Source organism: Mytilus trossulus, chromosome 7 (assembly GCF_036588685.1).
Source record: "Mytilus trossulus isolate FHL-02 chromosome 7, PNRI_Mtr1.1.1.hap1, whole genome shotgun sequence".
NCBI lineage: Eukaryota > Metazoa > Mollusca > Bivalvia > Mytilida > Mytilidae > Mytilus > Mytilus trossulus.
This window is the reverse complement of record NC_086379.1, coordinates 2,280,569-2,307,088: the sequence shown is the minus strand read 5'-3', so window position 1 is coordinate 2,307,088 and position 26,520 is coordinate 2,280,569. Positions and strand designations below refer to the sequence as shown.

The following is a 26,520-nucleotide window of genomic DNA, read 5'->3' as shown; positions in this document are numbered from 1 at the left end:
CAAATAAAGTAGTATTAATTTGTTATCATAAATGAATACTTTGTCATGAACGGAATTCAAACTTCGATGCATTAGTCTATATAAATACTTTATCGCGGGCAGGAGAAATAACTTGATACATTATGTCGAATGAATGCTTTATTATGGTGACTTGGTAATAGAAATATGGTCATTACTGGTCAAGTATCAGAACAAATGAAAGAATATACAACATTCATCACTTGTTATCGTGAAAGAATATCTACCTTTATGCTATACATGCTATAAGTATCATGATTTTATAATAATTTCAAAATGTTTTGATATTTATGTTTAATTTTGTAATTTATATTGGTCAGGTCTTTCAGAGGAGAATAAACGATACCACAGACTTTTTCAGAGGATGGGAGGAATATGAAAACTGATTTGGGAATTTGGAGGCTGAATTTTGGCTTGGTAAATTTATATGCTTTATATTATTTTAGAGGAGCAATAACTATTGGTATTGTGATTGATTGATTGATTGGTCGATTCATTTATTGATTGTTTTAGCATAACTATGCGTTAACATTAATTAAGTAGTTGAGGTCACAAAGTCTTAATATGCAATAATATTAAGAGCTGAGCAGAGTGATATAGACAGTGGGACGACCGATGTACTATATCTTAACTATTTTCTTAATTGGTGAAGGAAGCCTTATTAGTGGCCGGAAAGAACCGTCATTTTTAGGATTAAACCTTATGAAGTAGAACTAACGTCGAACGCACATGTCGCATGTTAGTTTTGGCCGCGCAATCTCAGTATTTGCTGCTTAACGCTTTAGTGGTAAGAGCACTTAGACCATTCGGGCTACCGATACTCTCAATTATACATTTTAGATTATAGACAAACAATTAACACGAACCACATATATATATCCAGAAAGTATGACTTTGTGCGAGACCAAACTACAGAGGAACTAAAACAGTATAAATTCACTTCTGTAAGACGTTATATTCTTTTTTTACATCATAATTTCCTCCTTTTTATGCCGTTGGATTGCTGTCCTTTACTTTATACATTCCAAGCTTTAATTTGATGTTTCAGGACGATTTTAATATGATTTCACACACAAAAAACTCGTCAATAGTTCCGCGGAACGCAGTGTCTCTCCTGTGATGTTGATTAACAATAGTTGAATTATGACTACCAAAAGCTATGACTAAGTTCAATACAAAACGAGCTGCAAACAATTATTCTGCAGCTGATACTTCTTGATCAATATGATTGCTTACCAGTTCCGTTATTCTTCATAGAGGATTGACAAAGTCTTAAACATCAATCTTAGACTGTATGTGAATGTCATTTACAAAAAGCTTACAAAAGAACTTTACTAAAACATTTGAAAACAAATATTGTTCTAGACACTAGAAAAAATAATGTGAAGACGCCTTGTCCTATCTCTATGACGTGGTCTCAGGCAAGACAGAACACATTATATATATATATAAAAACACCAAACAATTTTAAAACCGTTTCAGGTAATCGGAAAATCAACGAATTAACGTCGAATGGACAACATCAATTAAGGGTAGATCTTACTGATTTTGACGGGAACACCGGATATGCGAAATATTCCAGGTTCTCTGTCGGTAATGCTTCTACCCAATACAAGCTTGAAGTTGGTGGATATAGCGGGAATATTGGTGAGTAAACGTACGTTAACGTCATACTGTGCTTTATGTGAGTATCTTTTATATTCTGGTTGTCGAAAAAAATGGTTTTAAGAAGAATACTATGCTGCTTTGCAATTCAATCGGTAAACAAAGTTGATACTATCATATCTGTATGGCCTGGTCTTGATTTGTACTAAACCCGTAAGATTACATATGTTCTAATCAACTATCAATTGATCACTTCTATAATCTTGCCCTCGGCAAGGTTAACTGTAGATTACCGTTACTGTATTTTGCAAAAATACCAGAGAGACAGACAAACACATTAATCGAAAATAAACTGACAACGCTATGGCTTAAAGAATTAAAAGACAACCAATTGTCCTAATACGACAGTTTACTTAAATTCACATCTAATGAGATGAAGCCAAACCTGATATGAATTTATTGACCGGACAAATTTCGTATTAGGACAATTGCACACTGTGCTGCTGTTAGATTACAAATTTACATATTCAAATTCATTTACCCGGACAAAATGAACCAAATTTATTTAGATATTTGATCCAAATTGAGGATAAAACAAGTATAAGGACTATAAAGCAACTCATTTTTTTATAACATTCAATGGTATTAGGAAGATAATTCCAGTTGACGTAATAAAAATTGTATGCAATTTATTAGGACACTATCAGCTAATCGAATTGCGAGAAATTACTCTAAAGTAGGATAAAGTTTATTACACATATTGTAGTTCAAGTGTTATCATACCTAGATCAAAGCTTTATCAATACTCATTTCACTCGGATCAAAACGTCATTTTGTTTTGAGTAATTTAAATGTTATTGTGATGATGTTCAGAAAAATTATCTAGTGTGTAACGATATTGTTTCATATGTATTTCAATTCTTTGAATGGAAAATAATTTGCATTATAATAAGGGGATGACATTAACTAGTAAGGACATTGATGACAATCGAAATCCATGAAAAAGTTTTTCAAAGATATTGCGTTGACAGTATTTAAAGTAGTTTGTTCACCCCTTTTTTTTTTTTTAAATCAAAACCAATGTAATGAAAACCATTAAAATTCGTGTATAACGATATTGTTTCATATATATGTTAATTGTTTTGAATAGGAAATAGTTTGAAGCATAATAATGGGATGAGTTTTACTACAAAGGACAGGGAAAACGATCTTCATTATATAGTTAACTGTGCGAATGACAGAGGTGGAGCCTGGTGGTATCACTCCTGTACATCCGTCAATCTTAACGGACAATATCTCCAAGGTGAACTGAATGACTTAAAAAGTATTCATTGGTACATGTGGAAGAAATCAAGCATTTCATTAAAATCATCCGTGATGATGTTTAGAAAAGTGTATCCAACAGGTTAAAGATAAAAAAAAATGCATTTTAATTTTTAAACTTTTATTATATTTCGTTCATTTTATACGTTTGATTACTTTAATTTAGTTGTGTTTATATAAAAAAGCGTAGTAGTGCGTTGTCTGGATTTGCTTGTCCTGAATGTGCTTGAAATAATTTTCATTAGACTTGATTAAAACAAGAAATAAATTTTGAATAAACTGTTTTAAAATAAATTCAAACGTAAAGTTTTCGTGGTCAAATCCATATATCAGATACCTTAAGCATTAGGTCTTCTATAAGTGATTATTGTTCATTTTGTAAGGTGTACATTTCTGCCTGGCATGGTTCACCTGACATCATTTTCGTGGTTTATTGGTCAATAGATATAGGAAGATGTGGTGTGAGTGCCAATGAGACAAATATCCATCCAAATAACAATTTAAAAAAAAAAAGTAAACCATTATAGGTCAATGTACGGCCTTCAACACGGAGCCTTGGCTCACACCGAACAAGAAGCAAAAAAGGGTCCCAAAATTACAAGTGTAAAATCATTCAAACGGGAAAACCAACGGTCTAATCTATATAAAAAAAAAGAGAAACGAGAAACACGTATATATAACATAAACAAACGACAACTAATGTACATCAGATTCCTGACTTAGGACAGGTGCAAACATTTGCAGCGGGATTAAAAGTTTTAATGGATCCAAACTTCTCCCTTTTTCTGAAATAATAGCATAACATCACAACATAGAAAAGCACACGAAAAAATATCAATTTGCAGACTTAAGTCAATCAAAAAACGTTAATAAAACACAATGAACGAATAAATTTGATCTGCGATATCTGAATGCAAATGCACAGTTGATAAAATATAAGAGACAAACGAGTCCAAACAAAGCCATGACAAGATACCACTAAGAAATATTTAACCCTTCGAAAATATTGATCAATATTCACTTAAGAAAAAGAACGGTTTTAAAAAAAAAAATTTAAATCTTGAAGTTTATACAAATTTAGTAAGAATAAGTGGAAAATTGAAGATATTCCAAATAATCAAAGCTGGTATATTGACAAAATCCATATAAATATAAAATAACAAAAAAACATTATAAACAGTATCAACAGGTCGAATTAACATGCAAATACGACTTGAGAGTACTCGCAGTTACTGACAGCTAGTTAAAAGCCAAAACCAATTAATAATGAGAAATCATGCATCAGAGACTAAAATCAACTAAAACACATCCCAGGTATTTAGTATTTTAACGTCATTAACAGTCAGAGAAGGCATGACTTGTGCAATGCCAAAAATAAATGTATCGACAGGTTGTAGGATAGTTAGGAACGACTTCTAAAGAGATAAAAATTAACGTGTCTGTGTCTCTATACATCTCGTCTCAAAAGATAATAAAATTTAGTTATGTTTTAATTTGCTAATGAGAATGTTTAGTTTTCTTGTTTAAGTCTGTTTTCTGCGATAATTCAACCAATAGGTCAACTTTGGTTGATCTATTGAAAGGTGTTCGTGTATTTCTGGATTGGTTAATCTGACCTTGTCCTCATTGTTTTCGATCTTATGAAGTTTATTTGATGTTTGTAGTAAAGCTTTATATTCATGAGAATCAACATCAAATCAATGGTGAGCAAAAAAAGCAAGACATTTCTGCGTGTGCACTCTTGTTTGATGTATAATTACGGGTCATATATATATATATATATTACAATGAATTTGTATAATTAGTGATTATGTAGAATCCCTGAAATTTTCAGGAATCATGTAGAATCACTGGACAGTTTAGGGATTATATATAATCACTAAAATTTTCAGGGATTATGTATAATCTCTAGAAAAAATGGCAGGGATTATACATAATTACTGGAATGAAGAAATATAAAAAAGAAGATGAGGTATGATTGCCAATGAGACAACTACAATGTATCCTCAAAAGACCAAAATGACACCAACATTAACAACTATAGGTCACCGTACGGCCTTCAACAATGAGCAAAGCCCATACCGTAATACCAGCTATAAAAGGCCCCGATAAGACAAAGTAAAACAATTCAAACGAGAAAATAAATAGTTTTATTTATAAAGAAAATTAATAAAAGTCATATTAAAACAGCATTACACTGTATAAACATAAATTGTAAAATGCTAAGCACAGAATATCAAAATGATAACCCTATTGTTCTAAATGGTAGGCACAATATATTAAAATGTTAAACACAATGTATTAAAATGATATGCTAAACATCTGTTTTTACGAAAATATCTACATTTTAGAAGAAAAAAAATCTTCACAAATTGAATAAGATTTTATAACCAGCCTAAGAGAAATTTAGTGTTCAGTAAAAACATCTGTAGGTCCCCCCTTTCAAAAAAGGGAATTAGCAACCTCGAACTGGTTCGAGCAAGATACCATGTTATTTGCCAGGCGATATATTTTTTCAGACTTCTGATGAACAATTACAATTATGTTTTTTGGGATTCTCTCTCCTTTTTTACCCTGTGGAATTGCTTTGAGAATATAACGCCAAATGCCAGCATCCTCAAAATTTTTGTTTTTATTGTCAATCCTTAGTTTTTCTATACATTTAGATGTGTACGTTCATTCTGTTTGAATTTCTTTTCCATTTGAACAAAAACAAAAAATCAAAAAACAGGTGTTCCATAATCTTCTTCCCCATTTGTTTTACATTTACCACGAATCACATGCTCTGTGGATTTACAAATAGGACATAAATATCCATTTTTTGACGCTGGCTTTTAATAAACAAACAATACATGTAAATTTATCGCTATAAAGCGAAAATGGATATTATTAATTTTGTTTTTAATCGGTGTCATGAATACCTATCTGGAACTCACCCTGTGAGTCGAAATATTTTGTCGGTTCGGAATAACCCCATCGAAACCCAACAACCTTGTTATCGTTCCAACACCGTAACCGTAATAGGTAAAAGAAAAAACAAAGGGTGAAATTTGTTCAGGACCAGACCCCGGTTCTTCGTTACATTTGGATCGAAAAGATTCAACGACTCATTGGTAGGGTTGGCCACCAAAACTCAAAAACCGTAAATCGTAGACACCTAGAATCTTCACCAATCATCATCAATTAATGTATCCTTGAAAAATACCTCAAGGTCAAATTTGTATGTTGACCTTGACCTTTGATCTAACACCTTGTTATTGAATAATCTCAGAAACCATTATACTAACAGAAGTTTTAAATAGTGGAAAATGTTTGGGTCATTACGGCGCAACTTTGTTAAATTTTGACCAAAGAGATTTGACCTTTTTAGAAGGGGCATAAACCCTGTTTTGGGTTTCTGAAATGACAGAATCAGCTTTTACTATATAATCAAAGGTCCTAGACCCATGGGGTTTTCAGCAATGACATTGGAGACTAATGACCTTGATAAAGGTCAAAAGGTCAAAGGTCAGCGTCATGTCCCATATAGCGAATTATGTGTTTTTTTAACTTATTTAAAGGATTTGTAGTGTGTTTTAAAGCTTTTCAATACATTCTACGTCTATTGAAACATGTATTTTACCTTACAAAAGGAAAGACCTCTCAATTGTTCAAAAACAATAGACATTTTAATTTGTCTATATTTTTTTTTTATCAAACAAAGGATCCTTAAATTATTCATAATTCCTGAAATTATATTAGGGAATTTGTAGAATAATTATTAAAATGTTCAGTGATTATGTAAAATCACTGGTCATTTTCAGGGATTATATATAATTACTAATGATTTTAGTGATTCTACATATTCCCTGAAAAATCAGGGATTCTACATAATCCCTGATTGTACAAATTCACTGTAACATATATAAGTTCGATACATGTCTGGTATTTTTCAACTTGAAGGTGCTAACCATTATATTATTACAAGTACCATGACATGAGTTATGCTTGTACAAATAAGGAGAAGTTGTATAATTACCAATGCGAAACAGTTGGTACAAATAAGGAAAAGTGGTATAATTACCAATGGGTCAGTCGCTTGTACAAATACGGAGACGTAGTACTATAAACAATGAGACAACTATCCACTAGAGTGCAAATTACGTCAGTTAATATATATGGTTTATCCAGTAAATCAAGCATAACAAATATACAACGTGTGACCGAAAAATACAGTAATGTTGTATTCTGTGATAGCGTAACATTTGAAAACTCTTTAGTTCATAAATTTGATTGAATATAGTCTTCACAGGAAACTCATATCTTTAAAATATCTTGATAATTGTGACATTCTTGTCACATTTTGATTCCAAAAAGTTGTGCATAATACGGCTTAGGTAATCCTTTAATTTCATGGGATAAAAAAATCCTTAGTTTTTTGAAAAATTCAAATTTTTGTAACAAGGAAATTAAAAAAAAAATTATCATATAAATGTTCATGCTGGCTACTGGGCTGGTGATAGCCTCGGGAACGAAACGTCCACCAGCAGTAGCATCGACTCAGTGGTGTAAATAGATACCAAAACGGACAATGAATAAACGCCTGGCCATTCATACTTAACTTATCCTAAGCATTCTTCTGGTTGTACCGTCTACTTCTATAATTGCGTTTTTTACATGTTTTCAAATGCTGTGAAAATACAAAAGAGAAAAAGAGAATTCGTCACTTGATAGTAATAAGGGTCAATCATAAGAGTTGGAAATCAAGAACACAAGACACACATAAGATTAAAATACTGCAGCAAGGATATTACAACTTAAAGAAATAATAAAGAATAATATTTGATTTTCTTAATTTTGACAAACATTGTGTTGTGTGAATTGAAATCAAATCGCTGGAAGATAAAACAAAATAAAAAATTAAGAAAACATAATGATATGGTAGTAAAACAAATCATTTATTTTGTCACCCGAATTGATTACTTTAGAGTTGAATGACTTTTCAAGATCAAACTTTTTCTGACAGATTATATATTTCTTCCCATAATCCCATAATTTTCAACAATTTTCAGTAATTTGGTAAATCTTGAAAATTTTTATCAAAATATAATCCTCTATAATTTAAGGGCAAAGTTCATTACAGATAGAGAAAATTGTAAGTAGCAAGAATGTTCAGTAAAGTAAGATCTACAAACACATCATCATCACCAAAAAAACAATTTTGTCATAATCCTTCTGTGTCCTTTGTTTAATATGCACATAGATCAAAGTGAGCGACACATGCTCTTTAGAGCCTCTAGTCTATTATCATCTTAGAATTCAGTAATCCAATATGTCTTTTATTTATAGTTGGATAAAAAATGCAATTTTATTACGTGTGCATGCAAAACAAATTGCTTGGGAGAAGGGTCTAAATACAGCACAAACAACATTTTCCAAAAGACCAAAAAAGTGAAAAAGTATATTTTAACAAAACGTATTTGACTAACAAGTCGAAAAACTGATGTTCTTAAACCCTGTTGACTGCCATTGGCGATTGCCAAATAAACGTATCACTAGATGTATATATATATATATATATATATATATATATAACTCGTCTAAACATCAACCCAACAATGTTAGATCTGTAAATTTGCTTTCGCAAATTTTTGGTTCTTCCCTCGCCGGGATTCGAACCCATGCTACTGTGATATCGTGACACCAAATCACCTGCACTGCAGCCGTCCCGCTAGACCACACGACCACCTGGGCTCTCAAAAAAAGAGCTTTCGGTGGGCATGTGTTACCTTTCCACGTCAGTTTTAATCTAGCGGCGTACTGCAATACATGATATATAAGGCATGAAGATGTTATTGTTACAGATCAGCTAAATTATCTATAGTAAAGGATTCTACAAATTAATGTAAGATACAGTCACAGAAAATAATTATATTCATAAGTACGTCTGAGTCAGTGACAACCCTACAACAGATGTATCCATCGGATCGCCATCAATGATGGTGATACATGGCTGTGTACATAATGTATATACAACTCGTCTAAACATCAACCCAACAATGTTAGATCTGTAAATTTGCTTTCGCAAATTTTTGGTTCTTCCCTCGCCGGGATTCGAACCCATGCTACTGTGATATCGTGACACCAAATCGCCTGCACTGCAGCCGTCCCGCTAGACCACACGACCACCTGGGCTCTCAAAAAAAGAGCTTTCGGTGGGCATGTGTTACCTTTCCACGTCAGTTTTAATCTAGCGGCGTACTGCAATACATGATATATAAGGCATGAAGATGTTATTGTTACAGATCAGCTAAATTATCTATAGTAAAGGATCCTACAAATTAATGTAAGATACAGTCACAGAAAATAATTATATTCATAAGTACGTCTGAGTCAGTGACAACCCTACAACAGATGTATCCATCGGATCGCCATCAATGATGGTGATACATGGCTGTGTACATAATGTATATACAACTCGTCTAAACATCAACCCAACAATGTTAGATCTGTAAATTTGCTTTCGCAAATTTTTGGTTCTTCCCTCGCCGGGATTCGAACCCATGCTACTCTGATATCGTGACACCAAATCGCCTGCACTGCAGCCGTCCCGCTAGACCACACGACCACCTGGGCTCTCAAAAAAGAGCTTTCGGTGGGCATGTGTTACCTTTCCACGTCAGTTTTAATCTAGCGGCGTACTGCAATACATGATATATAAGGCATGAAGATGTTATTGTTACAGATCAGCTAAATTATCTATAGTAAAGGATCCTACAAATTAATGTAAGATACAGTCACAGAAAATAATTATATTCATAAGTACGTCTGAGTCAGTGACAACCCTACAACAGATGTATCCATCGGATCGCAATCAATGATGGTGATACATGGCTGTGTACATAATGTATATACAACTCGTCTAAACATCAACCCAACAATGTTAGATATATATATGTTACCGGCATTTTCTAAATTAAGGCATTTTGTAAAATGACTGAATTTTTAGGCATATATATATATAAACGAGTCTAAATTGAAACTACGTTCAAACCTATGATTGCGTTGGATTAAAACCGCAATCTTTATACGTGTGCATGTAAAACAAATTTCGTTGTAGAAGGGTCTAAAAACAGCACAAACAACATTTTCCAAAAGACCAAAAAAGTGAAAAAGTATATTTAAACAAAACTCATTTGACTAACAGGTCGAACAACTGATGTTCTTTAACCCTGCTGACTACCATGTAGGTAGCTCATGAATCTTTGTGCATATTATATATATATGTTGTGTACAAGTTATCAGTATGTACAAATTATGATTTGTACAAAATTTGACTAAAATTCACTTATAACTTGTACATTGTTGTACAATAAGTTGAAGTATGGATTTTGTTATAAAGAGCAGATACACACTTCAGAAATTGTATTCAGTTACCACATAATAAACCTTATTTACAAAATACAAATATTTACCCCGATGGAGACAGGAAAAGTAATTGATACATGCATGTCAGATAACTTTGATAGTACAATAAAAATTGACCCCAATCACAATTCTGATAGTATAATAGAAATGAGCCCGAGTGACAATCAAGATGACACTGACGTTGAAACACCAAGCATACATGAAAGGAAGCGTGCGATGTCTGGCCAACAGATCAAAACCGAATATTTAACCAAGAAAACGAAACGGAAATAATCAGAACTTGCTGTAGGGGAAAATGTCATTATACCAATTCCTCATTGTGATTGTGCCCCATCAAACAAGCGATTCAGAACTATTTTTTCGTGTTTTGTAAATAGGGTTTATTGTGCGGTCATTGATTACAAATTCTTTAATGTTTATCAATGCTTTTTTTTTTTAATAACAAAATCCATACTTTAAATTATTGTACATGTTATCGGTGAATTGTATTCATTTTTTTTACAAATTGTAAAATTGTACAAGCGCTTTTTGCACCAATTATAATTTGTACAATTTCTTCTCATTGATGCCCATAGGGTTGACCGAGGTAAGGTGATATTATCATATCGAAAATTATCGAATATTTGGAAAATGGGATGTCCGTTTGGTTGTACATGGTGAATAAGTTTTCGCCCTTTGCGATCGGAATCGGGACGTTAAATACGAAGTCTTGTCCTACACTGTTTGTACGAACGTTTCGGAATCATTTTAACAAATGTATAAGGATAAGGGACCGTAGAATATCATTAGGTTTCAGCAGCATCTGTCTTAATCCCTTGTTTTTAGGATCTCTTGGTTGATAAGTGTAGTTTCATGTAAACAAAGTGCTCATGATTTTACCTTTTCTATTTTTAACTTAACTGTCTTTTTTTCAGATTATAAAAAAGAAGTTGTGTCACCTTATTTGGTTAACAACACACACTATTTGTTATATGTATGTACTCAAGAATGTGCGGAATTTTCTACCGTAGTAGAAAATGAAGATTAGTTATTGATGAAGTGTCCAAATACTATTTTTAGTTCAGTCGTATATAAATTTACTTTATAGAAGTGGCGATAGTTACATATTACATGCTATGCACTATGATTGACTGGGAAATACAAATCTGACATTTAAGGTCAGTGTGAGTCTGAAATTAAAGATACGTAAAACATATCCAATTTAGAAACGGTTTAACCATGTGTATGCAAATGTCTCCATCAAATATATACAGGTATATTCGACTGTATTAATTTGTTTGTTTGACAGCAGATGTCAAATGTTTGTTTCCGAAAAACTGAACTTGAAAAAATCCTTTTCTAACTCATGCTTATATTTATAGTTAAATACATATCCTAGCATGGTCTTATGATAATTCTAACATCTGTCACAAGATATATATATTCGGACATGTAACAGATTATTTTGCGTAAAAATAGAAAATGGCGATTTACTTGCATACTTGAAAATGTTACTTGCATATTACGTTCTTATCTTTATCTATGCGACTGAGTGGTAAACGCAATAATTTAAACTCGCATTTTGAAATATTCTATATGAATCAATCAGGATTTTTCTCAAAATCGTAAAATTTAACATCGCATTTTAGTCTAAAATGACAAAATCGCAATAATAAATGCACGCAATTATTTCTGAATTTACAGTACTACATATGAATAAGACAAAAATAGTTTGAGGGTTATCACATTACAAGCGAAGGAATGACCATCCTGAGACATGACTCAGCCAAGTCCTTATATAAAAAGGGGACATGTGGTATGGTTTCCATTGACACATATATACAACGAAGATCAAATGAAATAAATGTAGGCAATTAAAGGTAATGTACGGCCTTCTACAATGAGACAAACCTATGCCGTATATTCGACTAAAAAAGGTCCAGACATGAAAAATATTAAACAATTTAGTTGAGAAAACGTAAAGGCCTAACTTATAGCAAAGCAATTTACGAAAAACAAGCATGACAGACACAAACCAACGACAACTACTAATCTTCATGCTGGCATATACAGAATGTTGCAGCGTTAAAATAGTTTGCTTTTGCCAATTCCTCCCCATAACATGGGACGTTAGCATAAGATATATGTTGGGACAATTTCATATCGTAAGATACTTTCATTGACATTACTCTGATTGTCATATTTAAAATATCAAAATAAAGCATTTAATAGTGTGTGTCTTATACATGTTCGAAGCATAGATGAGTGAAGAGAAAATTCTTTCCGTCATTGTTTTCTGTCGGACTAAAATCTAATAAAACTTAAGAACTTTTTATCATAAAGATTTTAAACGGATAACATAGATTATGCGTAGTAGTACAGTTGAACATGTAATTTCTTTCAAATACGTCAATGAAATAAATTGTGTTGACGTAATGTCATGTGTCGCTCGAGTCATCAAAACGGAAATGAATTTGATGAAAGTACTTGTTTTCCACTTCGATATTATGTTACTTTCCTTTTTAGCTTTATTTGAAGAAGAATGGATAAAATGAAGACAGCCATTGTTATATTGTATATAGCATTTATGGATTTATTTTCTGGAACTTTCTATGTTACAGGTACAGAACATTTTGCTTATACATGTTATATACATAACTATAAAAAAAAACATACAATTGAAAGATAATTGATAAAAACATATCGCTAACATAATGAAATGTAGCTTTAAATCTTTTACGCATTTGAATTCAATTTATAACTTCACCGGATACATCCACAAAATTATAAATCTGTCTACCACTGGGAAACGCGGAAAACATAAATGTATTCCTTAGTTAGATGCATGCATATACAAGTGTTGTAAGCAATGATACTTCGTGCAAATGTTCCGAAGAACGTTGAACTCTCTAAGTCAAAACTTTGAAATAGTCCTATTGAAAATAAAAGACTGTGTTTCAAGTTGGAGAATTATCTCAGTAGCAATCATACCTCATCTTCTTATTTTTATATTTTATCTTCACACTTTACATAAATCTCTGAGAGCGGAACTTTTGTATTAGGAATGACATACATGTTTCCACGTAAATAAAATCTCCCGTTAAAAGCCTGTGTGGTGCATTGACGCGTTATTGTGAGTGCCATCGCTTCATTTGGACAGGACATTATAGAACGATGTCTGTATAATATATTCATAAAATAGTAGACACGTTTTACACGTGATGATCCAAAAACACAAAATTGTAATACTAAAAAAGTTAAAAAGTTAAATGTTTTTGAAGAGATATTTCATTTTATTGAAAAAGTAACAGACTGATTATATTTATCATAACTTAAACATGGTTCTCTAGCACATAACCTAGACCACTGGGCTTTTGTTGGCTACATACCAAACATAGTTTTTGTCAATCGAATAAAACCTTTCCTTGTCGCCTTCATCTAGAGTGTTTGCTAGTCGATCTAATTGTGTACTGATATTAATAAGTGAACAAGATACAAATCCTACTTATGTATATGCGTTTTAAAATAACATTTTACTTGTAAAGTATTTCTAACAAGTATGACCACATACTTGACGTATGTTTATTCAATTGATATACGACGGAAAACTAACTAAACCTGATCCTTCCTGGTTGTTTACAATGGGGAAAATATTGGAGTTTGTAATTTTGTTATGTTGCTGTGCTTTATATTTTGTTAATATGCAGACAAAAGGTAGTAACTATTTGATAGATCATACGCATTTGACAACTGCGGTTTACTTTAAACGGTTATCCATTAACTTTAGATAAAAATACAGGGAGGTAATATGATTTGCGGAGTGCCTATTGTTCAAATATAAAAATCTCAAATATTTTTTTTTAGATATTTTGTAGTCATGTCAGGTTCAGATGAACAAGTTTGACATCGTTTAAATGCAGTTGTTTATCAATAATTACATTACATGACAAATATTTCATAAGAACCTGTAATTTTGATTGGCTGACAACATTCACGAAGCACTGCAATATCATACATTTTATGCGATTCATTTAGTACAATCAGTTTCATTGGTAGTTGACAAATATTTTGAAGGGTTAGAACCCACATTCTATCTTTCATTTAATGCATGTTTTAACCAAAATATTTACCAAAACTGAAATTATTTTAAAATGCTTCGCAAGGTAAACTCAATCTGCAACAGTAAAATCTACGTTTTACCGTAAGGCCAAGATTAAAATACAATACAGTTCATTTCCTACTTCTTCTAATGTTATTTCCGTTAAAAAATAAATAAACACATGGCTACAAGTGCTATCCGTGACAGTGTGAAAATATTGCATTAAAAAAAATGATGTTACTTTTTGGCTGCATCTTTAAAATATAATTATAAAAATGCTTCTTTTTATAATTCATGGGGTTGTAAAAGCGTTAACTGTGCACACATGTTTAATAAGTCGCGCTTCATCGCATTAAACAAAATATGATTCGGCCAACGCTGGTACACACCAAAACCTTTATTTATAAAAAGAAAAAAAAGAAGCATTCAATTCTTATTTAATTTGTCTTTGAAAATATGCTATTGAGTGGTAAACTTTGGACCAGATATTTGATGAATATGTAAAGTACAATGTATGCATGTATAGTTTAAGCATAAAAGTCAAATGATTAGCGTAAATTATTGAGAAAATCGGAAATTATGCTGTGTTTGTACTGTGTCATGATTTTTCTACCAAGTACGTTATTTCGAATAAATATTTTTCTTTATATTTGATTTAGAATAATAAAATTACATGTATGTTTCATTATATTCCGTAATTTTGATTCGCTAAAAACAACCGGGAGGCACTGCATCATCATATTCCATTTCTGTATAAAATACAAAAGATATGCCCGCGCGTTCTATCCGTGACTATGAAATAAAAATCATGAATGCGTTACGGAAACTAAAGAAACTATAAACGCACAATTAGAATCCGTATCGATTTTTTAAACCGGCATTTCGAGTAATCGAGACCATAGCAATGCAATTGTATGTCATATGATTGCGTCGGAAATAGAAACATGTATGTGCCTCTTCTCTGTTGTTTTTTCTTCTTTTTTTTTCGTTGTTCTTTCAATCTATGTTTGAGGTGCAACTTTACCAGATACAATTGTATGACCTCTTTCTTGTCCTGTAAATGATTCAGGAGTCTTCCCTCTTTGAAGTTTACACTTGTATTCATTATGACCACTAAACATCCAACCACACTCACCATCATCGAAAGTACAACTACTGTTAACCATTTCTGTTAAAGATATCTTTTTTTTTTGTTAACAAAAATAGAACAGCTGTATTATATACTTCTAGTTAATACAAGTAGATTGAATGTGTTATGCAATCTATGTCGGTTGGGCTAGCTGTATCAGTCATCCGTGATAATATCGATATCAGTCTTTAGCAAACGCATAACATGTATGACGTCATGTGATCGATATCAGTTAAAGTTTAAAAGGCTTTATCAAATCCAAAAATGAGCACATGCGCAGAAAATCTCAAACTAAGGTCAACTATAGATTGGATGCATACATATGCAAATGCGCGCGAAGTATTGTCTTTTAAGTGTCATAAAAATAAAAGTAAATATCGTCAAGCGCCGGTTTAGTTATTGTTAGCTAATTCTAATTTAGTACTGGTAACATCAAGAATATTTTTAGATATCGGCAAAGTTGACATGTATTTGAACAATTTGTCATTAAGATTAATAATTGCTATCGAATACAAATTTTATGGTCACACATACACTTTCTTTTTAATATTATTTTTGCTGGTTATTATTTTTTCAGACATCATTTTTTTCTTTTCGCCCTTTTTGACTTCATTGTTTTGTAAAATCTTCCAATCTCCCATTTCTCTTATACTAAATGAATTAAGGCTCAATATTCATCTATGCATTAATATGAAATAGATACGTGTCCATAGTCATTGAATATGCAGAAATATTGAATAATCGTAGAAATAGTGCATGATGTTTCTTTACTACAACGCATTTTAATGGCATCCGTCTGTTTTTCTTTCCGATTACACTTCTAAAATTGTGAACATGGTGTTGTGTGTTGCTCTACATTTAAATCAACTATTGTGATTGTCGTGTTCCCAGCACAGCTGTTTAAACTTGAGTTGCTCACAACGGTATTTTCTGGAAAACCTGCAAAATTAATATAACAATTGTTGATAAATTTGATTTGTTTTTTTCTCAAATGTATCGAATTAGTTTGTTTTACAGCGCTTATTCGCGTGTGATGTTTAATTTATTTATTTCATGAGGTATATGCAACTGTCGTTATTTCATGCACGTTGTTTTTTTATTGTTCTTATTATTGTTTTTCTAGTGTTAAATGTATTAAATAAAAATAAGGAGATGCAGTATGATTTGCCAATTAATGAGGCAACTATCACCAGAGACCAAATGGCATCGGTAGGTAATCATAATTTTTATTAGGTACAAAAAATATGATGTTTTCTCTGTAAAATATAAAGATAAGAAGATGAGGTATGATTGGCAATGTGACAACTATCCATCAGAGACCAAATAACAATGAATAACGCAGAGGTTAACAGATATAGGTCTCTGCACAACAATAAGCAAAACCCGTACCTCACAGTAACTGTTTGGATGGGCAACCGTGTTCGAATGCATATTGCACTATTACAATGTAGCTAAATGCTTTTTTGGAGACACTTCATCATGTTGGCAATTTGTTAGATTATAATCTTAATTAAGCAATTATATAGATATAGGAAGATGTGGTGTGAGTACACATGTTTCAATAATATTAGAGCAAAATTTTGTGTACCTTGTACTTGTATAACCCCGTATATTCCTGGTTTACATAACAGTCCATTTGGTCTATAATTGACACTGAGGATGCTTTAATCTCAAGACCGTAAACTATACAATATATAAACAAATGTATTCACACACGTTTACAGCTTGAAAGCTAAGTGAAGACTGCCCAAGCAACAGTTCACAAAACAATTTAACATTCATTCAATGTTAATGATCTCAAAACATTACAAAGTGTTCTGATAAAATATATCTATTATTGTCCAATCTTATACAATAATAATCAGATTATTGTTCTGCAGCTATACTTAATAGTAAAATAGCGGTACTTGCTTCTTTTGTAGTTAAGTGTATATCATCTTTCAAACTTTTAACTAACATCGGAATATGTCGTAAATTATTGAAATCTATAATCTATTTGGGTATTTGAAATAAAGAAACATTATATTTAAGAATAAAGAAACATTTTAAACAAGAAATATTCAATTTAAAACGACACTCAATAACGTTCGTATACATCACTTTTTGAATTATTTGAAAGATTCCTAACGTCACTTATCTTCTGGTTAAATTCTCCACTTGTCCCCCGAATTGCTCGTCTCGGGCATAAACTGTACTATATCATTCTGCTATGGGTAATTCTTTATATATTAGCTGATAGCGTGAAACACACTACAAACATCACGAACATAGAAAATGCACATTTGAACCATTTTAAATAGTAAATAAAGCAGGGGTTCAGGCAGGAAACGTGGACAGCTTTCCTTAAATGAGCTAGATTATTCTAAATGTTCAGGTAATTATGGCTGCAAAAAGGGGAGGGAGTCAGTAAAATTTTATTTGAATGGTTTTGATTGTTAAACCCCTGCGATTCTGTACTTTTTTTTTACATATATTTCAACCGACTGCTACTCATTTTATAACGACAACTAGCATAATTGGGACGATAATAAACTGAGGATAAATTATGTTTACGTAAGCTGTGCTTTATCTCATGTATAAAAAAAATCAACAGCTGATTGTTGTTTATACATGTACGTATTATCTAGTGGCAAATACATCAAAATATTAAAACGAATCTAAGAAAAGTTATTCCCTTGAAAAGTTATTCTGAAGTTTTCTTAAAGGTTTATGTAAATAGAAACGAAAAAATATATAAGCTATCACTAAGTTGATCAGACTTGGTGAGATAATACATTGTGAAAAAGCATGGCCTTACTATATTTACAATGTTTCTAATGCACTTTTCCTTCATTTTTGCTTTGACCCTGAGCATAAAAGTGTTGAATTAAATGATTTGGTATGAGGTCGGTGGGTTCCCATGTATTTTGAGAACTACTAAATCCTCGTCATCTATTAAGTGCTGTTTAATATTGCCTCTTTTTCTAAACTGGAGTTTTAGTTCGACCTCATACATACATGTATCTTATACATCTTTTACATACGTCTATGCAGTATGATGTAGAAGGTGCATGCGGAAAAACTATTTGCACCACTTTCGATACCACAACTGAAAAAATCAATGGGTTTTCAGGAAATTATAATGAAGAAGACTATGCAAGAACCCTGATGTAAAGAATTTTCAACATACCTTCAATACTTAATATTAGTAAAAAAGGCAAGACATGTAAGCGGGCGCATCCTAGTTTCTATATATTTGTTGGTTGTTATGTGGAGATTTACTCCATTAAATTAATTATATTGGCAAGACATGCAGGCGTGTGCACTCTAGTTTTTATATATATTTATTTATAGTTATGTTGAGATTTATTTACAAATAAGTGAACTAATTATATTGTGTTTTTCAGCTGATGGAATGTCTACAGTTTCTTCAGTTATTGCCACAACGAACGATTCAAGTGAAGGTATACATTTAAACTTCTGAAATTATTGCTGTCTAAACATTTACAAGTTAACAGCCTTTTCTGCTTAGCATCTTTTTATATCGTTCTTGGTCTTAATTCATCTGTGTGCATCTTTGCTGTCAAGTTTATTATTCATTCTCATCAACGTAGGACCGAACGCATTGGACAAAAAGTAGCACAAAGTATCTTCTATTCTTCAAATAACTACGTTATTGTTTGAGGTGTATGAAACAGTTGGTTTGACCTCCTGTATAACCCCTGCATTTTGTTTAGATATTCTAGCGTCTTTCCCATTACTACACAAAGAGCAGTTCATGCGTAACCTTCAAAAGAAGATTGCATTTATCATTTAACTTTATTTTCTGTAGATGTTTTATCATAGATGATGTCCTCTCGCTTAATGAAAAACTGTTCCATCAAATAAAAGAGGATACCACATAATATAGTTTAGTCTGTTTCACATATTGGCTTATATCTTTTGGTTGACATCAATGACCTGGTAAGATCAAAACTTTACGACAAACCAGATAAAACAGATATCCAGTTGTAAAATTTCCTTATATACATGTATGTGGCAAAATTGAAGCAGACCATGCACTTTGGGTATATACATATATACAATTCTAAATTGAAAACAACGTTCAATTCTGTGATTGCGTTGGATAAAAAGATTGTATACGTGCGCATGGAAAACGATTTTTTTGGTAGAGGTGTTTAAATACAGCACAAACAACATTTTTCAGAAGTCAAAAAAGTTCAAAAGTATATTTTAACAAAACGTATTTGACTAGCAGGTCGAACAACGTATGTTCTTAAACCCTGCTGATAGCAATTGCCGATTGCCAAATAACGGATCAACAGATGTAACAAAATGATCTTTTTATTAATTTAATAACAAACAGAAAACAATAAACTTGCAGAAAAGATGATATACCGCAAACATAAGGTGCACAAATTTGTACACCATATCCGGATTTCGACAATTAATGTTTCTTCGGTAATTTTAGGAATCAAAACAGTATTTGGAAGACCATATAACTTACCGCAATTTAGGATAGACTCTTGGATTTGAAGAGTCCAAATAGGATGAATGGATTATATAAACCCGAAGGCAAATATAATACAAGCCAAAATGAAAAAAATATAAACAATTCTAAATTGAAAACAACGTTCAAACCTATGATTGCGTTCGAAAATAGTAAAACAAAAAATTATACTGTGCATACAAAACAAATTTCCTGGTAGAGGGGTCTAAATACAGCACAAAAAACATTTTTGAAAAGACCAAAAAAAATGAAAAGGTATATTTTAACAAAACGCATTTATATATAACAAAAAGCATTTATATATAACAAAACGCATTTATATATACATGTATATATATATATATCATATAGAGGTTGAGTCTTATGTAGACGAAACGCGCGTCTGGCGTATTAAATCATAATCCTGGTACCTTTGATAACTATTCTATCATTTTTTCCATAAAGATAAAGTATTGCTGCGTACATAGCAGATGATTTTCCAAATGTTCAAAATAGTTAAGTTCAGTCAATAGTTATTTTTTTTTTAAAACGCTGTTGCGATTTGGTTGACCAGTAGGGAATATCTGTATCATCAATTACCACAGAAAACCGACATATTCAAATTATCTAAGCCAAACCCCAGTCCTCAATAACTCGATTTAGATATTACTTAATGCATATTATCATCTTCTGTTTACTTGCAATAAACATCATGCCGAGTGCCATTTAATTACATTTTAGGAACATGTCAGATAATACCTGCTTTCTTTAAGTACGTGTTGCTTAGTCTATAGTTAACGTTAAGGGCTTTGCTAATTGTTGAAGGTTGTACGGTGACACCTAGTTGTTCATTTCTGTGTCATTTAGTCTCCTGTGGATAGTTGTCTCATTGGCAATCATACCACATTTTCATATTTTGATATGTAACGTTTTGTAAACTGTAAACTGCTGTTTCGATAATTCTTTGTTCATTTTTTCCTTTTCTGTCAGATGCTTGGTATTTTTCTTAGATTTGTGATATTTTCATTATACCCTTGGAAGCTTTTTTCCTTTCATCGAATGTGCACATTACATTTTTTAATGAACTCTTATCAAGTGAGGTATTAATTTTATTGAACTCATGCTTACAGAAAAAACTTTCATAATAGCACACTTATTCTATTCACCCATATTTCAACAAGTTGACAAATATAATCAAATGTCTTTCGTGAGCTGTATCATATTTTTTATATTTTTTATTCTGCATGAATCCTGTACGAACTACTAATTCATCCATGGCATTCAGTTCAATAGTTACTATATATCAGATACGATTCTGAAGAAAAAAAATAGTGTGAGTCTTCTGTAGAAAGTAAAACATGATAAGGCTCAACACATATGTGCACATTATTAGAATCCATCAATTGCAATGTTTATTAAAGTTTCGATTATTCCATATATTTTAGCAGTTTGTACTTCCCAAAATAAACAGACTTCATATTTCAACGGAAACTATTTCAGTCTCAACATAAAGGTTGATTATAACCTCGGTTCATCATTCTTTTTTTTTTTATCATGCATAGATACTATTAAAACAATATTCATCATGTGTTTGTTTTTAGCTGCGGAAAACACAACAGATGAATCAGTTACTACATCAAGAGACGTACCAAGAGCAAGTAGGTCTTAATTCTGAATACAACATGAGAATTAATGATTTTCTCTTCAGTAAAAGACTCATATATTATTTTTGATCCCTTTATTTCGTCTGACTCAATAGAGTTGAGATCAAACTGTTCCATAACTTTTTTTTTAATTCTGTAGTTAATGTATAATTGTTGCTGCATGTCGAAACACGACATTGTTATGTAAGGAAACATAGATTCTAGATAACAGACAATTTCAGCATACTACTCTAAGACTTACACTTGCCTTTAGTTACCTTATATTTATCTTTCATTTATTCCAATCACCAAAATATGCAAGTTTCATAATTTAAAAATCGATTAAACATTTTCCCATAATTGGTTTGAACAAAATAATGATTGAATAACGGTACTTTTAAATCACGTCGTCTGTAATTGTACACGTTTCTGTAAAAGTAATCACAGTTAAGAAAAAAAATCGTTGCTTTCACTTAAAACTATTTGGCGTATCTCTTTGCTAAAATGCTATGTTAATAACAATGATAGAAATGGCAAATAACGTGACACGGACACGTGACGATTTATTCTAAAATTGCAATTTTGTCCTATTTAAACTATGAACCTTGCAAAATATTATGCATGGTTCAAGTTCAAAAATGCATTGCTTTCTTTTTTTTTATATTAAATTTAGGTATGAAAATATGAAATTCATACATATATTTTTTCATATTAAGAAGATTAACATTTAGCAGATGATAAATATAATCTATAGACTGCACGTTAAAATTACGCTGAAAAAAATTACTCCCGTAGAATCTATTGTAAAATGCATACCAGTTCCCTGTCCCGGAGAGGTAAAAATATTATTTATTTCCAATCTTGTCCCATGATGCAACTGATAGACACTATAAATTACGTGTCGCCTTTTGTGAAGTTTATCACACATATCGATTTAGCATTATTCTTCCATTGACTTCTACTTCACCAATATCATTTAGTTAAAAAAATCACTAAGGAATCGATTCAAATCGTTAGTTTAAAAACAAAACAAAAACATTGTTTTGCTTCCCTGAAAAATGAATTGAGATAGGAGGACACTCGAAAATATTTTAATATACTATTTTTAAACTTTTAGTTTTGTACACCAATGAAATAATGTTTGATTTATTAATTAGACTGAATAAAGAAAGTAATTGTCATTATAATAAAAAGCTAACGTTAAAGCTCACATAAACAATTAATGTGGTTATACAAGGTGTTATTAACAGGTTGTCCTCTTTCATATCCCACCATTATTCAACAAATGTGATAGGTTCGTGAGATTTCAAATATTTAAACATGGAAGTTAAATAAAGGCAACAGTAGTATACCGCTGTTCAAAACTCATAAATCAATGGACAAAAAACAAAATCTGGGTAACAAACCAAAACCGAGCGAAACGCATTAAATATAAGAGGAGAACAACGACACAACTCCGAAACGCAACACACACAGAAACAGACCAATCATCAGACAAAACATCACGAGAATAACAAATGTAACATGAAAACCAAATACATGAATTTGGGATAGACAAGTACCGTAAAACTCTATAGCCATTTCACCTTTGAGGCGGAGATTATTATGATAATCAAATGTTATGTTCAAGACAATGATAGCATTATTGTTATGGTCGATATATTAATATATTGATTAATTTCTTTACAGTAATTGATACCAGTGTAACAAGTGATACCAGTGGTACAAATATTTTAGCAACTGGTAAAGACTATTTTACGCTTATTATGTATTACTTGTGCACATCAGATTATCTGATATAAAATAGAACTGGAAGATACAGAGGGACATTCAAAACTGATACGTCGACGGAAAACTGGCCACACCATTGCAAAACAAACAGAGACGAAAAAATACCATTTACCCCACAGTTTAAATTGGCCTGCATTTACCAGGCATTACAAAACAAAGCTTAATTAGATCAAATGTATTAAAAAAAAATACATTAAAAATTAATAAATTATCTAGTGCTTAGAAAGCATAACAATCCAGAATGTGTCCTTCGCTGGTAACAACAAATTTTGAAATAAAATTATTCCATTTTGCCGCCAACCGATAACTGTAAAGGGTATGTCATATTATTATTTTTTTTACATTTTGCAGGTTTAGTTATAGGCTTGGTTATTTGTGGTTTATTACTAGCATGTGCTGTAATTGTGATTGTTGTCCTCATAAGAAGGTATGTTTATATAATGTTTTACTTTGAGTGTTTTCAATATTCCTTCTTGAAATGTTCCACGTAATGTTCTTTATATTTGGTAGCTTATAATTCCTAAATCTTTTTAAAATTAATATTTGATTCTAATTTAAAAAAAAATCGTATATATGCGTGAAGTTTTCTTGCGGAAATAATGTTTTCATATTTCTATTACACTACAAAAAATTACCTTTAAAATGAAAACCATTAGAATTAAAGCAATATACTCTTTATGCATGTTTTTTTTAGGTTAATACATTATACAGATTACTTATTTTTACATAGTGCATTTGAGTCATAATACAAAAATACTTCTATACTTAATGTTTATTAAAGGCGTACATTCAAGAGCAGACCAAGAGAAAAAATAAGAAACAATCTAGGAGGAAGTCAAGATATAGCTGTACCACTAATTACCGCTAATCATTCCAGACTTATGCAAGACGATGTCAAAAATAGCCATACTGCATTTGCAGTGCGTCTGAACACAACACTATCAGACAATCAAGCTCTAAATAATGATAACTATTCGACGGTGGATCAGACAACTGAACAAAGATTTAATGAGACTAAAGACGACGGAACTAGACCAACAGACAGTTATAGGGCATTAGATCCATCCGTCACAGGTTTCAATCGAAATTTGTGTAACACTCCTTCAGTTTATGAGTTTGCAAAGCCTGTTGGGGATACAGAGAACAACATTGGCGATGAGGATCGATATGGTTTCACTGCTGAAGGAGTCTACAATCATTCGGGAAGTAATCGTAACGAGGAATCAGAGAATAACATTGGCGATGAGGATCGATATGGTTTCACTGCTGACGGAGTCTACAATCATTCGGGAAGTAATCGTAACGAGGAATCAGATAATAACATTTATAACAATTCCGTTGATACCATTTATGACTCCGGAAGTCATAAAATAAATGACGAAAAGAAAGAAGATGGCGATGAGGATCAATATGTTTTATCTGATGAAGGAGTCTACGACCATTCGAGAATCATTCGTCACAATGAATCAGAGGATAATAATTGTAACAATACCGTTGATTCTATTTATGACTCCGGAAGTCATAAAATAAATGACGAAACGAGAGAAGATACATATGATCATTTCTTCGGACAAAAAACCGAAGATCAATATGATATCTCAACAAGGACATGAACCCATACAATAGACATATAATATATGTATATAGATATTCTGTACTCGGATATTCTAACACAACAGGTGATATCTTGTTAATAAATATTTGGTAGTAGTTTAAAAAATGTCCAACATTTTTCAGTGTTCAATGTCCAGAGATGTGTTCACATGCGGATTTTACGTTGCAATATGTAAGGTACGATCAATTTAGTTTTGACAACCATATTAATGTATCAATAAATACTTTTCGTGAAAAAGGGTAACAAAACCATATGCAGTAATAAACTATCAAGGAAACGAGAAAATGCCAAGAAAATAGTTTTTTTCTATTTCGTGGACACCAATGCCAATTATCTTCATTATTCATAGCTACCACATTAAGTGTTTCGTGGAATTTCAAAACAAATTTAATGTTGTCATAAATTGCACGGGAGTGAACAGTGGTACAGCAAACGTCGAATTCCCTCACACAATGTTATCACACACTATAGTATTGATTAAAACAATAATAAATTTTGAATGGAAATTTTTTTAAATATTTTGTATTTAAATCATTAGCCATTTACAAAAAAAATAAAGAAGAAAAAAATTCTACAGTGAAATCATTTTCAATCAATTTGAAAAGCTGTATTACTGTCTAGGTCAGAGATTTTTGTAAATAGCAGATTTAATTATTTTTTACACGGTTGCCTAAAACATAAAGTAATGATCAATAACAATAAGTTGGTTTCTGTTTAGGTCGTCAGAAGAACTAAGAGCAGGAAACATTACAATTTAACTTGAATCAAACGTGTGTCATTATATTTGTAATGTTTATTGTTATGTGTTTATTCCATTAGTCCATTATCAGTGATTATTGGGTGTATTTTGTGCTCAATAAAATTCTTCGTTTTTTTCTGACTTGTCACTGACTGTTCAAAACTTCGGGTGCACTATTTGACAACACAGATTAAAGACATTTTCAGCAGATCTTGTCTATGTTGGATTTATTTGCTATTTTTGTTGTACAACTTTCGAATGTTTGCACTACCCGGCGATGGCTTGTTGTTGGCCCGTCCCGTTCGTGCACCAATCAATCCGTAATAATTTCAGTTGCACTTAATCAGAGCATACTATAACTTCATGATGGATGTATTTCTATTCTGTTTTATTTCAAATTTTCGTTTTCCATTTATATGCACTCTTAAGGTGACTGGGAAATAGAGATATGATCACTTTTGTATTTTTCGACCAGCAGTAAAAAGCTAATTTGAGGTGAGACGTCCCTTTAACTGAGCAGAATATACTAGTACAGAACAAAGTCTAGTTAGATTGGGTATCTTTAATACGTCCCCTTGTGCCGAAAAAGTGCCAAGTTCTATGTACGTCGTACACCCTTTACAGATGTCGTTAGGGATCCGAAAATACCCTGTTCAAAGGCTAGATTGCTGGTCATATCCAATATACCATAATTTGTCAATCAC

At 31.8% G+C, this 26,520-nt stretch overlaps 1 protein-coding gene across 2 annotated transcripts; it reads left to right on the top strand.

The window, feature by feature from the left end:
* The first annotated feature begins 12,790 nt into the window (after positions 1 to 12,790).
* LOC134724485 (putative uncharacterized protein DDB_G0282133) lies at positions 12,791 to 25,951 on the top strand. 2 transcript variants are annotated; one of them, XM_063587521.1, is made up of 7 exons: positions 12,827 to 12,953; positions 16,684 to 16,769; positions 18,947 to 19,003; positions 21,630 to 21,686; positions 23,361 to 23,414; positions 23,814 to 23,889; positions 24,244 to 25,951. In XM_063587521.1, exons 3-7 carry the CDS (start codon positions 18,955 to 18,957, stop codon positions 25,073 to 25,075), a joined length of 1,068 nt encoding a protein of 355 aa, XP_063443591.1. In that variant the 5' UTR covers positions 12,827 to 12,953; positions 16,684 to 16,769; positions 18,947 to 18,954; the 3' UTR covers positions 25,076 to 25,951. The 2 variants fall into 2 exon arrangements, with proteins under 2 accessions (XP_063443590.1, XP_063443591.1); XM_063587520.1 differs by lacking the exon at positions 16,684 to 16,769 and having other exon boundaries at positions 12,791 to 12,953.
* Positions 25,952 to 26,520: the final 569 nt, after the last annotated feature.

Excerpts from the sequence above, each read along its gene's own strand:
- LOC134724485 (XM_063587520.1), top strand. The coding sequence starts at position 12,875 with ATGGATAAAATGAAGACAGCCATTGTTATATTGTATATAGCATTTATG. Across the intron at positions 19,004-21,629 it reads AACGAACGATTCAAGTGAAG|CTGCGGAAAACACAACAGAT; the intron begins GTATACATTTAA and ends GTTTGTTTTTAG. Across the intron at positions 23,415-23,813 it reads TACAAATATTTTAGCAACTG|GTTTAGTTATAGGCTTGGTT; the intron begins GTAAAGACTATT and ends TACATTTTGCAG.